Genomic DNA, 22,700 nt, shown 5'->3' on the forward strand with positions numbered 1-22,700 from the left:
AATATGACAAAAGACAAATGACTGAAGCTGAATGAACAGAGCAATTCAAGCCAGAGGATGCTTCACACACACACACACACACACACAGTGGGGTAGAGTGGGAGTGAGAGAGAGAGAGGTAGAGGGAGTGTTGGGTCTAACCACTGACAGAGGCAGCGCAACAAAGACAAACGGCCAGGGCATGCCCTGTGACAGGGTTGAAGGATGGGCGTTGGTTAGCTGCGTCCTTTGACTTTACCATCCTGTGGCGAATTGAAAATGTGGTTTAGCTATGTGTGTGTACGTGTGTCCCTTTTTCTGGCCACTGCCAACATTCGAGCAAAAGGTCAAAGACAGAAAATACATTATGTGCTAATGCAAAGTCCATGTTAATAAATGTTTATTGAAATAATGATGATTAATATTTTGGCATTGTGACATTTTGGCTCGCAGCGCTAAACGGAACTGGGCAATCTGAAAATTGAACTTACTCTTATCCCTCTCTCTCTCTCTCTCTCTCATTGTCTCTCTCTGAAGATGCTCTCTTTTGTTTGCAATTTTCGCTACTCAAGTTGATTTATCGCTCATAGTGTTTGCTGCTCCTACAACATTGTGACAACAATTTATAGCTAAAAAATTCCTGTCTCACACACACGCACACGCACACACACACACACTCTCAAGTCACACTCACCTGCCACGTGCCTTTGCTCACATGCCCGATTTTCAGCTATTTCATGTTTTATTTAGTGCATTTTCTTGCCTGGCTGCAATTGTTGGCCCAAACCCCCACCCCCCCCCCCCTCGCCCCCGCTCTTCACCGTCGCTCTGCTCTCTGGCCAGGTTGCCTGGCTTCCAGCATTCTGGCCAATAATTCCTAAGTCGTGTGCGCTGCATTGGCATTTTTTTCGATTATTGGTTTTCTTTCATTTGATTGCACATTTACACACACACACACACATAGACACACACACATTTTTTGCACCTTTTTCGGCTTTGCTTGCACCACAAATTTTTACACGTTTTGCTATTTTTTTTTTTTTTTTGCTGCCGTTGCCTGGCTTTGGCTGGCTTTATTTTTTTTCTCTGCTTTTTTTTGGTTTTTTTTTTTCTGGCATTTTTTGGCTCGATTTTGGTGCTTTTCCTTGGGCTGCTGACGCTGTCAAGTGTTTTGTCGCTTGTCAACGATTTTTCACAACTTCCGCTGCGCAAATGCTTGCCAAATAGTTTGTGTACATGTGTGTGCATGTGTGTGTGTGTGTGTCGGTGTGTGTGTGTGTGTGTGTGTTTGCCAATTGCAATTTTGGATATTTATTGCTAAATGCACTGACTGTGAAAAATCGCAAATGGAGCTAGAGCTGAAGTTGGCTCCGACTACAGTCAGGTGGCTCTGGCTGCAACACCACTCCAGATCCATCCCCCCCCCCGCCCCCTCCCCTTCCCCTGCCAGAGTGTTTAAATCATTTAATTGAACACTTTGTAACACTGGTCGGACAGCCCGCAACAATTTTTGACTGTCTGCTCGGCTGGGGCAAAATTGCTGCACATTATTAAATTAGCGGCACAGACACAAAGTGCTTTGCATATGAAAAGTGACAGTAAGTGCACAATTTTCCCTGCTGGGGGAAAATAAAGAAGAAAAAAAAAAAAAACAAACCAGAAAAAGATGATGCCACGCTCGCATGTGTTAGTGCACCCTTATGCATAGGAACGACACACGCCTGGCCATGGGGAGGACATACGTCCGTTTCACGTAGCTAAATGTCCTTGTGCCACCTCTCTCGGCCCTCGCCCCATCAACTGATGAGCCAAATGAGAGCTGGCTGGCGCAATAAACTTAAAAGCCTTGTCATGTTTACTTATCATTCGTTTTTCACAGCGCGCCACTTAATTGCGTTAGTGAGCATTTTCCATATCCTCTAGCCAAAAGCCAGAGCCAGAGCCAGAGCCAGTGCCAGAGCCGAAAGTGTATTCACGTTTCTCTTCTCTTTTCATTTGAGTTGTTTTTGTTGTTGTTGTTATTTGTGCAAAAATTGGTAAACTTCAAAAATGTCAAGCGAACTACGTTGTAAGAGTTAATATTATGTAATATAGTTATTTTCGTTTATTTAGCAAGAGTTAAGCTTTGAGTAAGCTTTGATTGGCATGAGTGTCAAGGATTTAGTGCAGTTGTGGATATACAAACATACATATATGAGGAAATATATTGTAGTTATGCTGATATTACTTAAGGGGCATCTATAAGAGAAACTGACTCAAACTGACTCAAATATACAAATCTATATTTATATATTGGAGTAAAGAAGTTAAACGAACTGAGAAGGAAATTCGTCTCAATCCGTTTAACTTCTTTATTCCTATATAAGTACAGATTTGTATAAATTTCTTTCTTCTCTGTTTGTTGAATATAATTGTATGGTAGGCTTTCTTTATCTAATTTTAGGCTCTCATTATTATGGATCCTAGCGATGTATTTCTCCTGAGCTTTAACATAAATGCTTCAGACGCTTTATATATTGTCTTTATACTATATGCTTCAGGCGCTTTATATTCTCTTTATACGACAACATCTATATTTATAGGCTGCTCCCATTTATGTAGACGATATATAGACAAAATGCAGAGCAGCAAGTTCAAGCCGAAGCGCAATGATCAGGTACACGAGCAGAGCCAAAGGGCGGAATGGGCCTACATCTCTTTCCTATATAAATATAGAAAATTAAGTGTATTAGATGCTGGTCTCTCTTAAGCTAAATAGCTAATCGTGCAGCTAGCTGCTGGGAATTATGTTCCATGTTCTACTCTGATTATTATTTTGATGACAGAATAAGCTCGCAAGAAAGCTGCCTTACTTTAGACCCTTTAGTAAGCTAAGAATACATCAATTCAACAACCTTCTCTAACTCAACTTGATAATACATAGGAACCTGTGATTATTAATTATATACTAATTATTATATTAATAAGTCTAAAGGGAGCTTATGGGGCAAAAAGAAGCACTGCTGCTTCCCAATAAATATAAAAAAATAAAAAAAATAAAACACCTGGAATAAAACATTCATGAGCTATTAAGAATGTTCAATATAATCAGCTATCAGTCAAACAATATATATACACATATGATATATTTATATGAATTTCATATTGTCTTTCAATTTATTTCAATTCAATTCAATTCAGCGTCTTTTATTCTAGTAGCAATCCTTTTATCAATCTTAACTCCCTTTAAGCCAGATTATTTGATATATTTTTAATAGAGATTTATCTCATTAAGTAGCTCAGTTATTGCTTCATAATTAGTGCTTAAAATAGACTAAATTTGAGTGTAATATAAAAAGCTGTTGCTGCTGCTGCTGTCGTTGCTGCTGCTGCCTCTTCTTCAGCTGCTGTTGTTGCTGTTGTTGTTGTTGTTGCTGTTGTTGCAAAGGAAGTTTGTTTAGCCCGCGGTGCGAATTTCAGGTAGGAAATAAAATAACTTTTGGATGGCCGCCAGCTGTGCGGCTCGTGCCGTGCCGTACCCGGCCATGGACAGCCGTATGCCGTGCGCTGTCCGCACTTCAAAGGAACTCACGTTTTTCGATTTCAACTTTTTAGCGCTGACGGTCAAATTGTGGCCCAAATAATTAATTTTTTAGCTGTCATATTTACGCAGCAGCAGCAGCAGCTGCCGGGGAATGCCATCAACATTTTATTCCACACTATTATAATATTATTTTAAAGCACGATCTCTACACTTGAATGGCTGAGACGAGAAATCGTATGCTAAGAGGAGTGCTGGGAGTACAAAGTTTAGACAAACTCGTACATGCATTTTGCATAAGAGCGCCCCCAAAAAGTTGCATCCGTGCCCTGGTAACAAATACGCCAAATAAACAAAGAGACAGGCAGACAGCTAACTGGAGAGGGAGAGGTAGAGAGAGGGGGCAGAGAGACAGCTCGACACACTCGAGTTTGATGTAAAATGCTAGGCAAGAGCAATAACAATAGACAAACACACTGGGGAATCAACACCAAGCAAACAGACAACAGCAACAACAATTGGACAAAGAACGGACATATGCAAAGCGTATGTTGCAGCAGCAGCAGCAGCAGCAGCAGCAGGAGACGGCAGTCGAGACAGAGGGACAGCGGGGCAGAGGAGTAAAAGGAAAATTAGAGTAGCAATCGTAGCAATCGTAGCATTCGTTGCATACTCAATTCAAGGCAAATGAGCTAGAAGGGGCGCAGGCAGATATCATTTGAAGATACTCAAGCACACACACACACACCTACAGAGTTGGTTAGCACGTCAATTGCAGAGGCATGTGAATATGTGCTCCCAAGTGGCAGCTGGCATGGCGGAACGAGTCGAACCCAACCGAAACCAAGCAACAAAAAGGCTTATTTTCCAAATATACATATATACATACAAATATATATATATGTATACATACACATATATCAAAAACTATATATGTGCTCTGAGTGGAGCTGGATTTTAAGCAGGCAAAACTTGTGTTAAGTGCAATTACATGCGGCTGTGGGTATGCATAGAAGCGCATAATGGACAACTAAAACAAGTGCACTGAGTGAACTCAAGTAGCCATTGGCCATACAACGGCGCCCCAAGTGATGCTGGCATGTGCCACCAAAAGTTTCTAGGGGCTATGGTTGGCCTCTCGAACGAATGAGGCCAGCTGGGCGGCTCTGTGTGCTTCTGGTCAACTTCACCTTGTCGAGCGAGTCGCCTGTAGTTAAAGCCGAATTGAAAATGCCAAATGATTTACACACTCGTCGCCCCATTGCTTATTTGCACTTGACTCGAGTGCCGTGTGTTGAGTATCTAGCTAGCTCACTCACACACTCTCCCTTCCTCTCTCTCTCTTTCTTTGTCTCTAGAGCTGCCTCTTAACCTTTTCCACCGATTCGTGTCTGTGCCTTTGTCATCGCAGACAACGTAAATGTCAAACGCAAACCAAGACGCTCGAAAGTATGCTACAAAATTTTACTTAAAGCTAGCTGAGAGAGCTTCATATTTCATACGATCTTTGACGGCATCGCAAAGTTCAACTGGAAAACTTTAAGACTTTGAATAGCATAGTCAAATCTTAGTAATATACATGCAAAATATGTGCATAAAATAATAATAATAAATAATAATAGCTGCACTTTATCAGAATGGCTGCACCCTTCAGTCAAACTTCTCTCTCTAAGGGACTTGGCCTTAAATTAAATCAAATTCGCTGTAAAAATATAAAAGTTATAATACAGCTTCTCCACTTCATAATCATAAACAAAAAATAAGCGCATTTTTGCAGTTCATATTATATATTTTCTACCTTATTTTAGACAGAGTTTTATTGCTTTTTTCTGCTCAATTATGTTTTATTTCTATTATAAATAAAGTAAATTATTATTAGATTATTAAATTATTTAAGTAAACAATTTTTTTATAATTTGAAAAAAAAGCAAGCCATACCAATAACTATATTTCGCTTAAAATTGGTCAGCAGGACAGAATCTTATCTTATTTATTATAGTCCAAATACAGGGCTGTATACATTCAACGGATCCATCTGGCAACCCTATATCTTTTGACAAAGCCGGGTAAAATATGCGTACAGACTGTTATTTGGGGGATATCTTATTCAAAAAGTAATGCAAACAATTTAATGCCAACAAAAAAAGAAAAATACATAAACCTAAAAGAATTATTTTTAAAGTCAACAAAAAAATGTTGTTAAAAATAAATGAAGCCGTCAAATATGGGCAGGCTCTTAGTGTTGCCAGATGGGTACGTCGAATATGGACAGCGCTGTATATGGACTTTAATAAAGAAGCTGCCGTCCTGCTAATCAATTCCAAGGAAAAACTTGTGCTAGTTTTAAGCTTTGCTTTATTTTACAGTATTAACAAAATATTTGCTCAAATGTTATTGTCTAGTCCTCCTCCCTTCACATTTAGCAAAGCCTTCGTGTCATATAAAAACATGATCCTCAGTGGTTCCCATATGCTCACTAACTTTATTTCTCATTTATCACTTTCAGAAGACGCAAGACATTTGCAAACTTAAGTGAATCGAAAAAAAATTAAGAGATCATAATAAAAATAATTTTTATTTATTATTAATTATTAAATATTAATTATTAAATATTACTTAAGTTCTATAAATATATATTCTTTATATATATATATATATATTTTTTTTAGTGCATTTGATTAGAATTATAATAACTATCGCAATATTCGTATATTATTTTTCAAGTATTTTCATTCCCAATGTAGCCAGCAGTCCACCCTACATAGTTAAATGACTCAGCGAAAGGGTATATGGTTATAAATATATATACATATATATTTATATAACTGTATATAAAGCGTTCTCTCCCGCTTCCAACAATTGTAATGCGCTTAAAATTGAACAATGAATCGTTGCTGCAGCTGCAACTTAGTAAGCCTACTTACTTAATGGCAACAAAGGCACAATTCATTGTTTGTGCCAGACAGATAGACAATGAGACGAATAGACGGACAGACGGACAGACGGACAGGCAATAACAACAAGCAAGTGCTACTCCATGGGCATTGGAGACTGTGCAATTAATAATGCGCTGTCGGCGCCCACAATACCAAAAAGACACACACACACACACAGAGAGAGAGAGAGAGTAGAAGAGTCGAAGAAGTCATTTCATAATTTCAGTCTCATCTTTTTGCTAATGATGCATTGGCTTTCGCATTGTTGTTGCTGCCTCGACTGAAAGTGCCCAGACAATGCCAAGACTCACTGTCAAAAGGAATTTCGGAAACTTCTTTGCCAAGGCAATAACAACAACAGCAACAACAACAAAACAATAATAAACTAAAAGTAAAGCTTACTTCAAGTATTTGCAAATATTCAATTGGCAGTCAAATTTTTGGCCAATTCGAAAAATGTGAATTGTGAAATTGTGAATGCTAAATGGCAAATGTTTGGCTAATGCAGCACTTGAATGCGCAACTTTGGCTCTAATCTGACATAATGAAAATGAAGTATGGAAGCTGGCTGTATGTGGCTCATCCTATGCAGCAGCCTGCTCAATCAATTATGGGCAAATGTAATAAACTTCTGAGAGCATAAGTGTGCATGTGCATGTGTGCATGTGTGTGCATGTGTGTGTGCATGTGTGTGTGTTTGTTATTTGCATAAATGCAAGTCGACATGTTTGTTTGCATTTGTGTGAAGAGCGGAGGCGACAGGAACTCTTGTTGCGCAACGGAAACGGAAATGCAAATGGCTCACAAGAGCGGAAATCTATTTCAATAAGCCTGGCGACATTGATAAATTAATAATCGGACATTTTGTGGCAACTTTGTAGTTTGCAGTCAGCAAGCATATGTATATATATGTGTGTATGTGTGTGTGTATCTCTCGGCAGCTGACTTTTTACACACTACTCCACGTTGGAAACTATGAAATTCAATTATTATTCCTGGCAAAGACATGGAGACCGACAACAACAACAACAACAGCAACAACAATAGCAACAACAACAACAACAACAATTGTTAACGTTGCAACCTGTTCGTACGTAGGCCGGCATCGTCATCAAACGAGGCAATTTGAATACCAAAATGTCAGCAGCAAAAATCGAAGACACAAAAACGGGCACGCTGAACGTGTTCTATGCCGAAGCCTTTCGCCTTTGTTATGTCAGTTTGACATTCGGAATTAAAATTCTGCCAGATGATTTATGCATCAGATGTCTCTGACTCTGTCTCTCGGCGCATAGATGGGTAGACTAGGCATTTGGATCTCACTCCTTCTCTGTCTGCATATTGAAATCTGTTAATTGTTTTGCTGTTGCACAGCATCTGTGTAGCTCTGTGTGTCTGTCTTGTTGTTGTTGCTTCTGTTGTTGTTGCTGCTGCTATGCAATGCACACGTCTGTTGAGCTCTGCTCGCTCAGCCAGGCAGCTACGCAGTTACGCAGCTTCAGCTTCAACTTCAGCTGTTGCTGCTGATGTTGCAATTACCCCAGCACCTAGAGTTGGCGCCCCTGCCACGCCCACTGTCAAAACGCCAACTAATTTTGCAAGAGAGGCAAGAGGGTGCCCGTCAAGCTCAGGCTGCCTGCCAGCTTGTTAGCGTGCGGTTGGTCTTTGGCTTTTGGCTCAGCTCGTCCCCAGAGTCCTGCCGGACGAATCCTTTGAGCAGCAGCGGCTGCGGCGTCGGCTGCGGCGTCGGCTGCGGCATCTGCGCTTAAGTGACAAATGGAGAGGGCGAGGGGCTGGCTTTGCTGGCAAAGATGACAGCTCTTTGCTTTAGCCACGCACCGACCTCGCTCGCCACGCCCACCGACCGCTGCAGCTTTTGATATTTGGGTTAGCCTTCGGTTGATATTTTCCATTTTTAGTTTGCCACATATACTAAAATTCATTAAAATTTGTTTAGCTCTTTCGCACCGAGGCCAAATTGGCCTTTGTGCCAAATTGGAATATTGCCTCTGCCTCTGCCTCTGCCACTGCCGCTGACAGGCCGGCAGAACCCAAAGCAAATACTGCTCCAAGGTATTGCACAGCCCCAAAGAGCGAAACACAAATAACAGATAACTCTTTGAGCAGAAAGCGACAACAACAACAACAACAATTATTTTTGGCAAAACTTTGTTTTAAGTGTGTGCAAATATTTATTTTGCCAATTTGTAATTAAAGAAAAATCATAAAAGAGCCAAGAGAAGTTTCCGTTGCACAAAGAAAATATTATAAAACAATCGATTTATTTAATTACTATTATTTTCTTATTTTATCAAAGTAAAAATAAATAAATAAATATTGAAGACTTTTGCTTTTAACTCCGGCATAATTTTATTTAATAATAAATTAAATTTTATTCTAAAAAATATAGTTAATTTAATTATTTAAAAATATCAATGAAATATTAATTTATTATTAAATTTATGTAATTTTTTTTATAATATATATTTTTTAATTTTTTTATATTTAGTAATTGATGCTTGGTTTATTTTCCTGATACTTGTAGAAAAAAGTCAGAGACTGCGTCGTCTTTTATATAAATATTGGAATGTATGCAAGCGCTCTCTTGTATGTGATTTGAGTGTGTGCAAGTGTATGTGAGATTGAAGACCTTTGACATTGACTTTGTAGTTATTTGCTCTCATCATTACTTAGCTCTCATTATACAAACATCAATCGTAACTCTCTTTAAATGATCTTCGCGAAGAGAGCGTCACACGAATAGCTCAACTCAAGGCGCTCAGCCGAATCATAAAACATATGCAGATAATTAACAAGAGAGAAATGCATTTTTAATCACCATTAACTTTTAAGCTTTTCAAGTATTTTTGTAATTTTTGTTAACAATATATGGGCATATGTATATACAAATTTATACATATATATATACATATTTTTTAATTGAGTATTAATAGTAACAATTATTAATTTTTTATTTAATTATTTAATTTATTAATTTTTATTATTTATTAATTTTTTATTTAATTTTTATTTAATTTAATTAACCAATTTTATATAACATTATTATAGTATAATAATTATTATTATAATAGTGAAAATTATAAAATATTTATAATTTGAATATGTTACATTTATTTTAAAATATTTAAAAATTATATTGTTAAATGCTGCAATAAAAGTATTTTAATATATTAATATATTATAATATATTAAAAGAAATTAAAATCATTTGATTTTACTATTATACAAAGTAAACATTTTATTGCAATATTAAATACATACATTAAAAACATATAAAAATTATAAGAAAAACACAAATTATATTTAGTACACTTATATTTAATTTTCGCTTAAAAATATTAAGCTACAAGCATTATTCATTTAATTATATATTAAAATGCATTGCAATATATTTTGCTGAATATTAAATTATTACACATTTATGTATATGAATCTCATATTTTTTCTTTATTTTTTCATTATAATTATGTAGTCTCCATGCTCTCACACCGGCTGTTGCAGGCTGGCCTTTTCCGCAACTAAGAGCTGCATCAACAGGCAGCTGTGTGGCACGAAAGTTTTGCCAACACTTCTTCTAGTCTGTTGATTCTTTAGAATTGTGTTGGTGTGTGCGACGCTTTTCTATTTTTCTGTTTTGTTTCTCTCGCTCTCTCCTCTTTCGCTGCTCTCTCTCTTTCTCTCATTGGCAGCCGGCAGCTGGCGACGCATTTCGAATGCAACGAATTTTACACCGTCTGCTGAATTTGCATTGACTGACACAATATAAATCCGAAAGTAGTTGAACCACGTCACCCAAATGCTTTTTTAATTATGCACCATACAAATACACACACACACATACACATACACGCACGTACACACGTACACACACATACATGGCCATGAAAAGTGCAGGAAGTTTTGTTAGATACGTACGGGTTAGGCTCTGTCAGTCGTAGTTCCGACTAGCTAGACGTCTGCCTGTCGCTGTCTCTGTCTCTGTCGCTGTCTCTGTCTAACTATGCCCTTCTCTGTCTGCTGCTTGTTTCTTTGTACACTTTGATACTCTAGACGGCAGCTAGACAAGATTTGCCTGCTGACTTTTGTTGTTATCGCCGCTGTCGCCCCGCTCCGAGCAGAACTTGACGGTGTCTAGCAGGAGTCGGCGACGGAGTTGGACTTGACATAGGCCGCCAGGGTGCGAGAGTCCTTCAGCGTTAAATGTCATGTTGTCTGACATTAATCCTTGTCGCGTGCATGCGCTGTCTGTCACTGCGCATGCAACTTTAAGGCACCGCAAATCCGCATCCAATTAAACCAATATTTATGCAGAGATTCGAGTAAACAAGAAAAAGTGAGGAGCTTATGGATAAATAAATACAAATGAATGCTAAATGAATTTTTAACTTTAACCGAAGCACAAAAGCAACAAAAATATAAACAAGCGCCGCAAACTACATAAATTTGTGCTTTTTACTTACTTCGCTCTGTCAACAATTTGCTAAAAATTCTCTTGGCCTGTTTTTGTTTATTCTGCAAAGCGCATTAAGCGCAGCTGCAGGCCGATTAACGAATTACAGAGATTGCTCTCTCTCTCCCCCCCTCTCTTTCTCTCTCTCTCTCTCTCTTTTTAAATATTTAGTTTATAGCACATTCATATACATATATATCTCTTATACGAAATCAAATTAAATTGTAAAACTGAATGAGGAATATATATGTGGAATATTTTTTTTCATATAAAAATGCATTAATAGAGCTGAGGTATTATTGACACTCAACGAGAGTGAGGCAAGCATAAAAGTCTCTTACTATACGTGGTTCCGGCTGATGTTGAGGGATAATTAGATGGCATGTAGTCCTCTTAACGAAATGCGGCGAAGAATTGCAAGTCTTTAATAAAAGAGACAAAGAGAACTATACAAGTACAGTAACACTCGTTATAGAGCTATATAGGCTATATATGGAAAGTGATCATCGTCAGCTAACATTATTCATAAATTTAATGACCTCGATGACTTTTCTTCACTCTTCTTCTTCTTCTTTCCACTCTATTCAACTACGACTCTCTGCCATTCTGTCCCCTGTTTTATTACCACGTTCCCATTAATGTCTTTGTCTCTACCTCTCTCCATCTTTCTGTCATTCACATTCTCTCATGATCCATCTTTCTCTCTCTCTCTCTCTCTCTCTCTCTCTCTCTCTCTCTCTCTCGATCGATAACCGTCTCTTTCTCTCAATGCCTCTCCCTCTCTTCATCACTTTCGCTCTTACTCTTTGTTCTTCTACCCAAAAAGCTTTGATTCTTAATCTCTGCCTCTTTCCCTCACTCTCTCGCTGCCTTCCTCTCTCCATCACTTTGTCTGTCTATCTCTCTCTCTCTCTCTCACTCCTTTTTTGCCTCAGTCTCTATCCACCTTTGGCACCTCTCTTCTACCTTTCCTCTTGCGCACCCTCTCTCTCTCTCTCCCTCTACTTCTATCTACCTTGCCCCTCACAATTGTCGCCTGAATATTTAATAGAAGCATAAACGCATATTATCTAATTATAGACACGTGAGCGTAATATTTAACTGTATACAATAGTTGATAATTTGATGGATTGCATGTGCGCACAACTACCCTAAATACCTACTTGAACAGGGTATATATATATTCCTGAAGGGGCATGGGGCATGCGTCACGGCTGTGTGTGTGTGTGTGTGTGTGCAGCATGCAATTAGCCAAACTTTGCGTTGCGGTTGCATAACACAAGGCTTTCGTCTAACTGTACATGTATTTATGTACAACCTAGGCGCGTTTATTTGCTTCGATGTTATTTGGTCGAGCGTCGAGAGTTGTCATTATGCAAAATATGTTGCATTATTTATAGCATAAATACAGGCGCTGACATTGCATGTCCGCTGCCCCGAGTAAACAAACAAACAAAGAGCCAAACGAGCAGGCAGGCAACCGCAACAAGAACAACAACAACAACAACAACAACTACAACAACAACAACAAACATGTGCAACACAATGGCCGCCGCACTTAAAATTAATTGAACTTGAAATAAGTGCCGCATGGAGCACGGCTTGTACTAGCTCATGAGAAACTCTGTGGTCGAGCCAAAAGGCAAAAACTTTGCCAACACACACACACATACACAGAGAGCACACACACACAGATACGCACACAAGGTTTTCATTAGTTTTGGAGTCCTGCCCAAGCAGTTTACGCTTTCTTCTGCCTTTTGGTCAAGTTGCAAAAGGCAAACTTAATATTTAGTGCCATTTGCTTGCTCTGACAGTTTGCAGAAGTCAAATTTGTTGTTGCTGTTGCGGCCGATGCCCGTTTGTAGAGTGCGAAGCGGGTATATTGGATTGCTGAATATATTTTATATTTGTGTAAATTGAAAAACTAGGTTATTGATGGACATAAAACGATCTTGATTGACTGACAATGATTGATTGATTGATTGCTGACTGCTTGGTGGCAGCCTGCAAGATTGATTGATTGACTGACTGATTGATAGTTGACAGACTTATAAAGTGAAAGCTTGTAAGTTGGCTTAAGAGCGTGCATTGCGCAGTCGATCATACCCGCTTGTGCAGCTCTTGGTTGTTTTCCTGTTGCTGCTCAGGTTTTCCATCTCCCATATTTTTTATGTTTTCTCTCTCTCTCTCTCTCTCTTTTTTTTTTTTGGTACGCGAACAAGTTGTGGAGTAAAGTGCATTGAAATCTTTGTAAGTAACTTGAGTAAGCCAACTTGGCACAACAATAACAAACACACAAACAACAACAGCAACTGGCAACCAGCAAAGGACAACGACAACACAACAAATGGTTTTTATTGCTTCTCTGTTTGTTGTTGTTGTTGCTTTTTATATAGTTTGTTTATTTGAGCAACTTTCTACGATTTTTTTTGTTTTTTGCTTTCTTTGCTTTTATGTAATGCATAAAAGTTGCTTTCGCCGCTGACAGCTTGAGTGACCACAGCGAACAACAAACATAACAGCAACAACACCAACAGCAACAGCGACAGCAAAACAACATTGTTGTTGCTCAAGCATCAAGTTTTCTATGCTTTCTTTTTATTTGATATCATCAAAATGCTATTTCAGCAGCTTAGGGTATTAAACGGTCATGTAAATTAGGCAAAGAAACTAACAGAGCGGCGAGAAAGGGACAGAGACAGACACTCAAACCCGCAGGCACAAGCTAAGTGCGTGTGTGCGAGAGTGAGACGTACAGATAGCGGGTGGAGCATGTGTCCCTGTATTGTATTGTGGTACGTGTCAAAGTGTGCCCCGAGAAGTGCGCTAAATTAAGCTGTCATTAAGGACTTAATTAAAGTCCTTTGTTGAAAGTTGACATTGTGTAAAGAAACATTTTGCTGCTGTATGCGAAAACAAATGACAATGACAACAGCAACGACAGCAACAACACAGCAACACAGCAGCAGAGAAAATTGCTGCACTTGAAAAGCTGCCAAAAAACACCAAAAAAAGGTTGGGATTTTTAAGGGAAAACGGGATATGACATCAAAGCAGCTTTCAAAATGATGTGTGCGTGAGAGTATGGATGTGTGTGTGTGTGTGTGTGCTTATCAAAATGTTCAACAGTATCATGGCGAAAGAGTAAGCGAGAGGCAAGCACATTGCATACGGCATAATGAGGCGAGGCGATGCTGCAAAAACTCATTAGCAGGCAAACAGACAGACAGACAGACTGTGCGAGAGAGGGAGACAGACGAACCCGAAAAAACGACTGTTAGACAGACGGAGTGACAGAGCAGTCAGGCTAGTTCCATTGACAATTGCAGATTGTATTAAATAACACACACGCGTAGCGTGAAAGAGGCACTTGGCGAAAATGAAAACATAAACGACTTGGCTTTTAATTAAATATATATGTATATATAAATTGTATATATATTTGTATTTTCCTCTTCTGCTGCTTATTTAACAAGCGGCACTCGCTTACTTTGAAGCTCAAGCAGAAATTCAATTGCAGCAACTCTGTGACTGCCAAACTGTTTTTAATTGCCGCCCAAAGGTATGCAACGATAGCTGCTACAGATGTCTGGCAACCTCAGCAGCAGACCAGACAACAACCCAACTCATATTCCTTTGACTATGTGCGTGTGTGTAAGTGCAGGTGAAGCAGGTTTCGCTTTGAGTGCGTTTGTCTGCTTAACAAAATGACTTTTATTTTGAGCTGCACTCAAAATTGTTATGTCGCCGGCGTCGTCGGCAGCATTTAAAATAATCACATTCTGAGCGCCAAGCATTAAGCACACGCAGACAGAGACTGAGCAGGAGAGATGACAATAGAGGCGCTTTAAAATTGCCCAGCCTCACACGTACACACGCACACAAACAAACTACTTCCGCACGAGTTTGCATTCCAAAATTGAAACTGCAAATGCAATGGGAAAATCAACCAGACGACGACGCGTGCTGCAATTTTTGCATACTTCTCTACGTTTTGAAACAATTTTGTCGTCTAGCAAACGTGTTAGAACGTGTTGCCGGACGCCCATTCCCCCTTTCCTTAATAGCTACAGAGTAGCCCTTTGTTCTCCATGCAGTTGTCTCACCTCACCCCACCGCTCTCAAGCTGAGATTCTGTGAAAGGTGTCCCGCAACATTCCGATGGGCCACCCCGTCTGGGAATTATGCGCTGGCCGGCTCGACCGCATTCTATTGCCGTTGGGCTTTCCAAATGTGGCCAGATGCCGCAAATCGAGCAAAGGAAACCCAACAAATACCAAGCGAAAAAGCTCTGCGGCAAATTCCGAGAATCAATGCGTTTAGCAAATGAATAATAAATTCACATTTAAAGCACACAAGCTCAATTCGAAATTGTTTCAAATGAAAATACTACATATATCCAAAACAACAATAAAACATTTCAGTCAAAACCATTTGAATGTGGAATTTGAAAAATGTGTAATTAATTGACAAGTGCCATCCCATAGCAGAATAGCACATTGCGAATAAAATTTAGATTGCAATCGCTAAATATAAAACTATTTCGATAAAAATGCCAATATAGAAAAATGTCAAATAAAATTGATTTAATTTGAAGCAGTTTGAAGAATCAATTAGGTTTTGTCCGCTGCAATTTTGAAATAGTCTAGTATATTTTCTATGCAGCACGAGCTCTCATTAAAATACACATTATTCTCTATTGTACGCTCGGTCACACTGGTCAGCGACGCAACCAGTGATCTTGTTGTTGTCTGTTTGTGAAGTTTGCGCGTTCGTCTTTGTTTGGTTTTCTTTATTGTGAATTTGTGTTATAAAAAAATTGCAGTCGGCCGCTGACCAATTGTAATACAATCGCGCAAACAATGAAAATTTACAGTGAAATACATATATAAAACAAATTGAAAATAATATTTTTATACATTGCATTCGATTTTTCGTTAAGCCGTTCCAGCACCAGTGTGTATGCATCTTGACCTATGTGTGCGAGTGTGTCTGTTTGCACTTATACACACACATATGTTAAAGTGTATATATATCTTGCATTAAGTGCAAGTAAATCTGAGGCTGGCAGAGCCATAAATTGTGTGGCACACACGACACAGATGTTTATAAATGAAATGGATCCGTTGATAAAATATTAATTAATAGTTTTTTGTTTTCCATAATCTACGAAATAAAAAAATAACAAAATTATAAAACGCCGTGCGCCGACGCTCTGGCAACCTTGTTGCTGAGCAGCTTGTTTGTATGTTACACCGCTCTCGCACATGTTGCGCTCTCTCGCTCGCACTGGTCCGATCGTATGGCGGAAATGTTGAAGAATTTGTCGGCCTGCTCTTTGTAGTCGCAGTTGTTGTTGCTGCAGATGCGTGGGTACCAGAGCTGAAACCAGTTTGTCGCCTGTTAAATATTTTATTTTGTGTACCTTCTTTTATTTCCTTTTATTATCAATTGCTGAGTGCTAAATGCCTCGAAAATTGAATGCACACCAACGCGCCAAACTGTAAAAATGCAAACTATATGTGTATGTGTGTGTGTGTGCCTGCATTTATAATTAATCAAAACGAAATTGTTGCTGGGCACAGCGAAAAGAAATTTATTTAAAATCCATTTGCTACTACGGCTGCTGCAGTTGTTGCTGCAAAATCAATTTCATCGAAATTGCAATGCAAGTGTAAAAATATTTCGCGAACATTCAAAATAATACAACTTAAATGTGTTAACAGTTATTTAAAAGGACTTTTTTTCCTGTGCGGCCTGGCGAGCAAATTGCCAGCGGTCGCCAGTTGGATCAACAAACTCTCCCCCTCTCTTTTCCGCCCGTGTATCTGCGTGTGTCTGTCGGCAGGCAATAAAAAAGAGAATAATAATCCAATTGAGGTTTGGGCAGCCCAGTGTGCCCACACCCCAAATACAAAAAAAAAAGTAAACCAGAATGCAAGCGCAATTGATTCCTTTGCTGGCGCTGCTGCTGCTGCTGGCATGCGTAGCCCAACAAATAGCTGCCGACTATGAGAACACATGGAACTTCTACTACGAGCAGCCCTGTTGCGCCTCCAACGAGCCGTCGAGCTATGGGCGGCACAAGCGAGGTAAACTAATTTCGATTATACAGTTATGCAATTAACGCTTAAGTTATTAACTGGCGATAACATTTAAATGGCATTTGCCTGATTTGTGCTGCAGATTAATCGTAATTGTCTGTCCGAAGTTTCGCTAATTCTTAATTGTTTATTTATGAGAGATGCGCTTGAGAGCATTTTTAAAATAGCATAAATAATATTTAATCTGCACTCTGTGCATTGATATTATTTTTCAATTTACACGCAAACTGAAAAAAAAGAAAATCGAACAAAAAAATATATTCAATAAAAAGTAATTGTAATTTATTTGCCACAATATTGCTTTTGTTATTTATCTTACGTTTTTGTCATTATTGAGCGTGAGCTCTTTTTAAACATTTTTTTTACCACATATAGAAAGAGAGCTCAGCCATTGTTCATTTTTATTTATTAAATATATTTTTTTAATATCATTTCTGCAGCATCAACAACATTTGCATATTAATATCGCTTCCAATTGTTATTCATACAAAATTAAAAAAAAATGCATTTTTGCAGCTTTGTGCAAATGCCCAAGTAAATACATAAAATAAATTTTAACTAGCTGCAATTATTAATAGTTTATACACATTTTTTGTTTACTTTAAAAAAAAAGTCTATATGCAATAATAAAACCGCTGCGTAAAGTTCAAAAGCCCCAGATCAAGTTTCGCCACGAGTTGATTTCATATTTCTCTTGGCTCGTTCCATAATTTCATTCAAAGAGAAAAAAAAAAAAACTTAACCACCTGATTGAAAAACCGGTTAAATTATGTATGATTCGCTTCCAGGTGCTTTATTGAGTCATTTGCATTAACCAAAACCCAAAACTTTGTCTATGCGGCACAAGAAACCAAAAGTCCACAAATCGGTTCATTAATCAAATTTTCGACGAAATTGAATTTTACCATAAATTTTATAATATTTCTACACATTTGTAAATATGGGAAACCAAAAGATTACTTAAAAGGCAATTTGCCATAACAATATGAAAATTATAAAAAATGAATGATTTTTATTAGCTTTTATTTTATGGTAAATTATGGATTTTATTTTGAATGTGTTTCTGTTGATTATCTTTTAGTTTAGTTTATACTTTTATTTTATGGCAGTTGTAGATCCTACGATTTTGTATGTTTCTTTTTATTATCTTCAATAGCTAGCTCATGATTATCTAAATGATCCATCATTATGATGTTAAAAATTTAAAGAACTTTTCTGTTTTTCTCTTCAATATATAAGCAATTTCCTCTTTTATCTTTCTCTCTCTCTCCCTCTCTCTCTCTCTCTCTCTCTCTCTCTCTCTCTCTCTCTCTCTCTCTCTCTCCCTTTCTTTCTCTCTCCTATAGCCATTGCTAAGAGTATTAAATGCATAATTCAGCAATTCCAAGCGATTCTCATGGTTTTCTTTTTGGATATTTCCAGTGGACTTGCCACATATTTAAATGGCTCGAAACTGTTTTCTATGAACAGTTGATTGGCACCTTCTTTTTTTTTTATGCTGTTGTTGGCAAAGTCCTTTTAAATTTCTTGCCTCATGCTTGGCAACAAATTTGTTGTTGTTGTTGCCGCATGCCACGAGGACAAGAAAACATGGCCAGTGCCGGTGGCAGGTTCATGTTGCATGTACATGTCCAGTAAACATTTTCTAATAGTTCACGTTCAAAGATGCTGCCCAATGGGGGCCAATGGGCGGCTATTGTATCTGTATTAACGTTCATGTGTGTGTGTGTGTGAGGCATGCAACACACGGCTGCTGGCAGCGTTAGCAACAACCGCAGCATAAAAGTTCACGTGCCGTCTAAAACGAAAGCAACGAGCAAACACCAACACCAACAACAACAACAGCAATGAAGTGATGTAGTTGTCGCTGTTGTTGTTGTTGTTGTTGTTGCTGACGCATATTGTAGTAAACTCGCCGGCTAAGCACTTGTAGCCGAAACGTGAGGCGATTAAGGAAACGCTCAAGTTGTTTGCGCATACTTTTAAATATAGAATGCATAGGTGTCCGTACGCCGAGCACCATGCCCCCAGAGTGTCCTGCATCACACCACACACTCACACTCACACTCGCACTCCATTGAATGGGCCATATGCCACGACGTTGCCAGCTTCCTTGAAAACTACAATAACAAAAATAACAACATTGCAGCAGCTGCTTTAGATACTCGGATACACAGGCAAAAACAAAAACATAAAAAAATATGACCTGGTCATATCAAGTGTTAGCTACTTAACTTTATGTAAGCCAAGTTTACAAGCAGATTATGCTGAAATAAAGTCTATAGTTGGCCACAGATAAGACATTTAAGAGGTAGCTGCATTAATCAAAAAGACATTTGGAGATATAGGAAGATATATAGAGAGAATACAATAAATTAATATTGGATGGAGTAGATTAAGAGCCTTAGACTTTGAGTTAAGATGAGAAGTTTTTAAATTTCCAGTATTCCATTAAGGGCAGAAAGAACTTAATATAGCGTATAAAGAGAGAGAGAACAAAAGAGAGAGTGAAAAAGAGAGAGAGAGAGAGAGAGAGACAGAACAGTATCTTCTAGTCAAGCATTCCCAACTGAAGAGCGCCAACTTATTAAATTTTTCTTTCAGTAAAATTCTTATATATATTCTACTATATGTTGTTATGCGATGCTACAATCCTAATTGTCTATCAATGTGCATTTTTTAGGTAGGGCATAGGGCAAAGGCACTTAAAAACCTGTTTGAAAATTCAGTTTAATTCAATTAATATCAAAATACTCAAGCCAAATTGCTTGCAGCAAGAGAAAATTGATCCAATTTTCCGCTCAGTGTATGCATCATGTACATGTGTGGGTGTGTATGTGTTAGTTTGGCTAAATATTTAGTTTGTTGGTCGTGTTTTAAGCCATAAATTAGAGGCAAAGCCACAAAAAGCTAAAACTATACAACATAAAATGTCAACTATAAATTTTCATGGCCAAATAAAGTTTCCATCTCGCTTTTTGGCTCGTTCTCTTCTCTTTTTCTGTCCACTCACATGCAATGAAAAATTGTTATTTTTATTGATTTAACGAAATTAATTGCATTCGAGCTAGTTCAGAATTTATGCCTGACTATGGGCCAATCCCAATGTCCCATTGTCCCTTTGTCCCAATCTCCCAGTGTCCCAAACTGATGCACAATTCCACCTATTTTCCACGTTACGCGCCGTTGCACCTCGCCTGCCGCGCTTCCATGTGAAATGCCACATTTCATTTCGTCAGTTCATTTGTGTTGACTCAGCGCTGTGGCAGATGCTTCGCATCTTTATTTTTAAACTCTTCGCCTCTGTCTCGCCATCTGCCTGAGAGCTAAAGAGAGATAGAAAGAGAGAGAGAGAGGGAGAGAGAAAGGGAGAGGGAGTGCGGCCTGTCAAATGTCTGTTGCCCTTTTGTTTCTGTACATCGCCTTTTCAGCACTGCCACGCCCTCAAGTTGTTCATTATTATTAGAATGACTTCATTAGGTAGCCGACAAATACGGGCAGAAAGGTGTTTCCCAGGTAGCTAGCTGAGAATAGCACCTGAGCTCGGCTCTTGAGTATACAAAAATATATATATTATCTCTAGTACTATCTGCTTTTCAATTTAAACAGTTTTGGTTAGCATGATAGATATGCGAAACTAAATCAGCAATTAAATCTAAATATGATTGAAGGAATATATAATATTAATTAATATATTAAAATACAATAAAAAGTATTTATATCATACTAAATATAAAATATATATATTTTATAATTATTTTATTTATAATTAATTTATATATTTAAAAATTCGTTTCAATTAAAAATATAATAAATCATATTCCATATTATATAATATTGTTATCCCATTTCCAATCGGTTCAGGGTATTAAAACACAATTGCAATCGAAATCAAATACCATACTCTATATGTAAAGCCAAACAGTTTGACATGCACTGAACTGTGTAAGAGCATCTCAAACTGTGTCTCGAATGCTTGACCCATTAAATGAATGTGATGATAAGCTGAACAACGTAGGCGTTATCCAAACACTGACCACGCACAAAACTTACATAAAACCAACAACAACAAGAATGCTCTATATATGTTCCTTTTGATATGTGTGTATGTGTTTAGTGTACGTGCAGCTGTATTTGTATTTGTGTTTGTGTTTGTGTTGATGCTCGCGCAATTAAAACTCAGTGACACGTTTTCATTTAAGTGCTGAAGCATGTGTAGGTATGGGTGTGTGTGTGTGTGTGTTGGGCTGTATGTGTGTGTGTGTGTGTGTCGTATGTTTGACTGGGGGTCGACTTTTATGAGAATCATGTTGAGAACATGTTAGGCAGGGCACATAATGAAAGTTTCTTGCCGCAAATTGAGTAACGAACTGTGCAGGCCTCGCCCTCTTATCCCGCATCCTGACACCGATTGTTGTTGGTGTTGCTGTTGCTGTTGCTGCTGCTGCTGTTGTTGCGGCTGACAAGCTGGCAGAGCAGCGACGCGCTCCCAACTGGCGTTAATGCAATGTCAAAAGCTGTTAGCTCAAAAGCTGAGAACGCACAGCAGAAAATCTGTTGGCAGTGGCCGAGGTAGTCAGAGGTAACACCAACTCTGTGTGTGTGTGCGTGTGTGTGTGTGTGTGCCTCCCTCTCTCTCTCTCTCTTTGCGTGTCCCAGTTTCACTTTGATCAGCCTCTTTGCTGTATTCAGGCCGGCCCAAAGTGTGTTAACGCCAAGTTTGCAATAAAGCTCACCAAATTGAGTTCCAATCTGAACACCTGAGCGCAAGAATTAATATTGTTAGGTGCTCGCGACGCTGTCACACACACACACACACACACACGCACACACAAAGGCGACACAGAAGTCATCATTAAAAGTGCGCTTTAAAGTTTCTATGTCCAAGTTTTAAGCGACAGCAAAATCACGTTCCCTTCCAACAGCAACAACTTTGCTACAGAATTTATGAGCGAAATAAGTAGTTGCAACTAGTACTTCAACTACTTGCCACTTGCTGCTTGCCACTTGCTGTATACTTTACAGCAAACTCCTTGCAACAGCTCCACAGTTCATTGTCATCGCGCATCGTGCATTACTCTGAGTGTGGCCATCCCAACTATGGCAGCAATATAATCTAGATCTTTAAGTAATACAATAAACAAGCCATAATAATTGTAGAAATCATATAAAAATATACATAAATTTGTCTAAATATAAATATGTGATTAGTTTAGTTTCACTTTCTATATTTTTTTTTTTATCTAAAATATATCTCTACATAATATGGCATTACACATTCCATACTTTCAAAAGAGTATTACGACTTCGACTTTCGTCTGTTAGGGCCTCTCCTCGCCTGCTCTTTCTTCATATTTACAAATCATTAAGCTGCAAAGTTTTTAGAATGAATGCGCTTGCCAAAGTTTTATAACATTTGATTGATAAACTCTCCGAGCTCGAGCGTTGGCGCGTTTCGCTTGCGGCTGATTAAAGTAAATGGAAGAGGAAATGAATGGGTTTATCAGCAGAGCACTGCAGAGGAGGCGGGGCAGGCGAGGGCATAGATGAAATGGAAAACTATTAAACATATTACAGTTCATTAGAATTGCAACAAATTGAAGTGGCATGCAGCATGTCGCCAGCAAAAGGAATTATGTAATGCAAAATGCAATCAATGTCGTATTATTAACAGACATGGCGAGAGC

At 38.4% G+C, this 22,700-nt stretch overlaps 1 protein-coding gene across 4 annotated transcripts in view; it reads left to right on the top strand.

The window, feature by feature from the left end:
- Positions 1-22,700, top strand: part of Sema2a (Semaphorin 2a) — a 53,260-nt gene that overhangs the window by 8,319 nt on the left and 22,241 nt on the right. The window contains exons 1-2 of one of the 4 annotated variants that reach the window (XM_018105985.3): positions 15,601-15,751; positions 16,636-17,001. The exons of 1 other annotated variant lie outside the window; for it this stretch is intronic. In XM_018105985.3, the coding sequence (XP_017961474.1) occupies positions 16,845-17,001 (157 nt within the window). In that variant the 5' untranslated portion in view covers positions 15,601-15,751; positions 16,636-16,844. Of the gene's footprint in view, positions 1-15,600; positions 15,785-16,635; positions 17,002-22,700 lie in introns of those variants that run through there. 2 more of the 4 variants (XM_089261218.1, XM_089261219.1) reach the window with 2 other exon arrangements.

The sequence above is a fragment of the Drosophila navojoa genome, chromosome 5, assembly GCF_054131105.1.
Source record: "Drosophila navojoa isolate 15081-1374.11 chromosome 5, UAZ_NAV_1.0, whole genome shotgun sequence".
Classification (NCBI taxonomy): domain Eukaryota; kingdom Metazoa; phylum Arthropoda; class Insecta; order Diptera; family Drosophilidae; genus Drosophila; species Drosophila navojoa.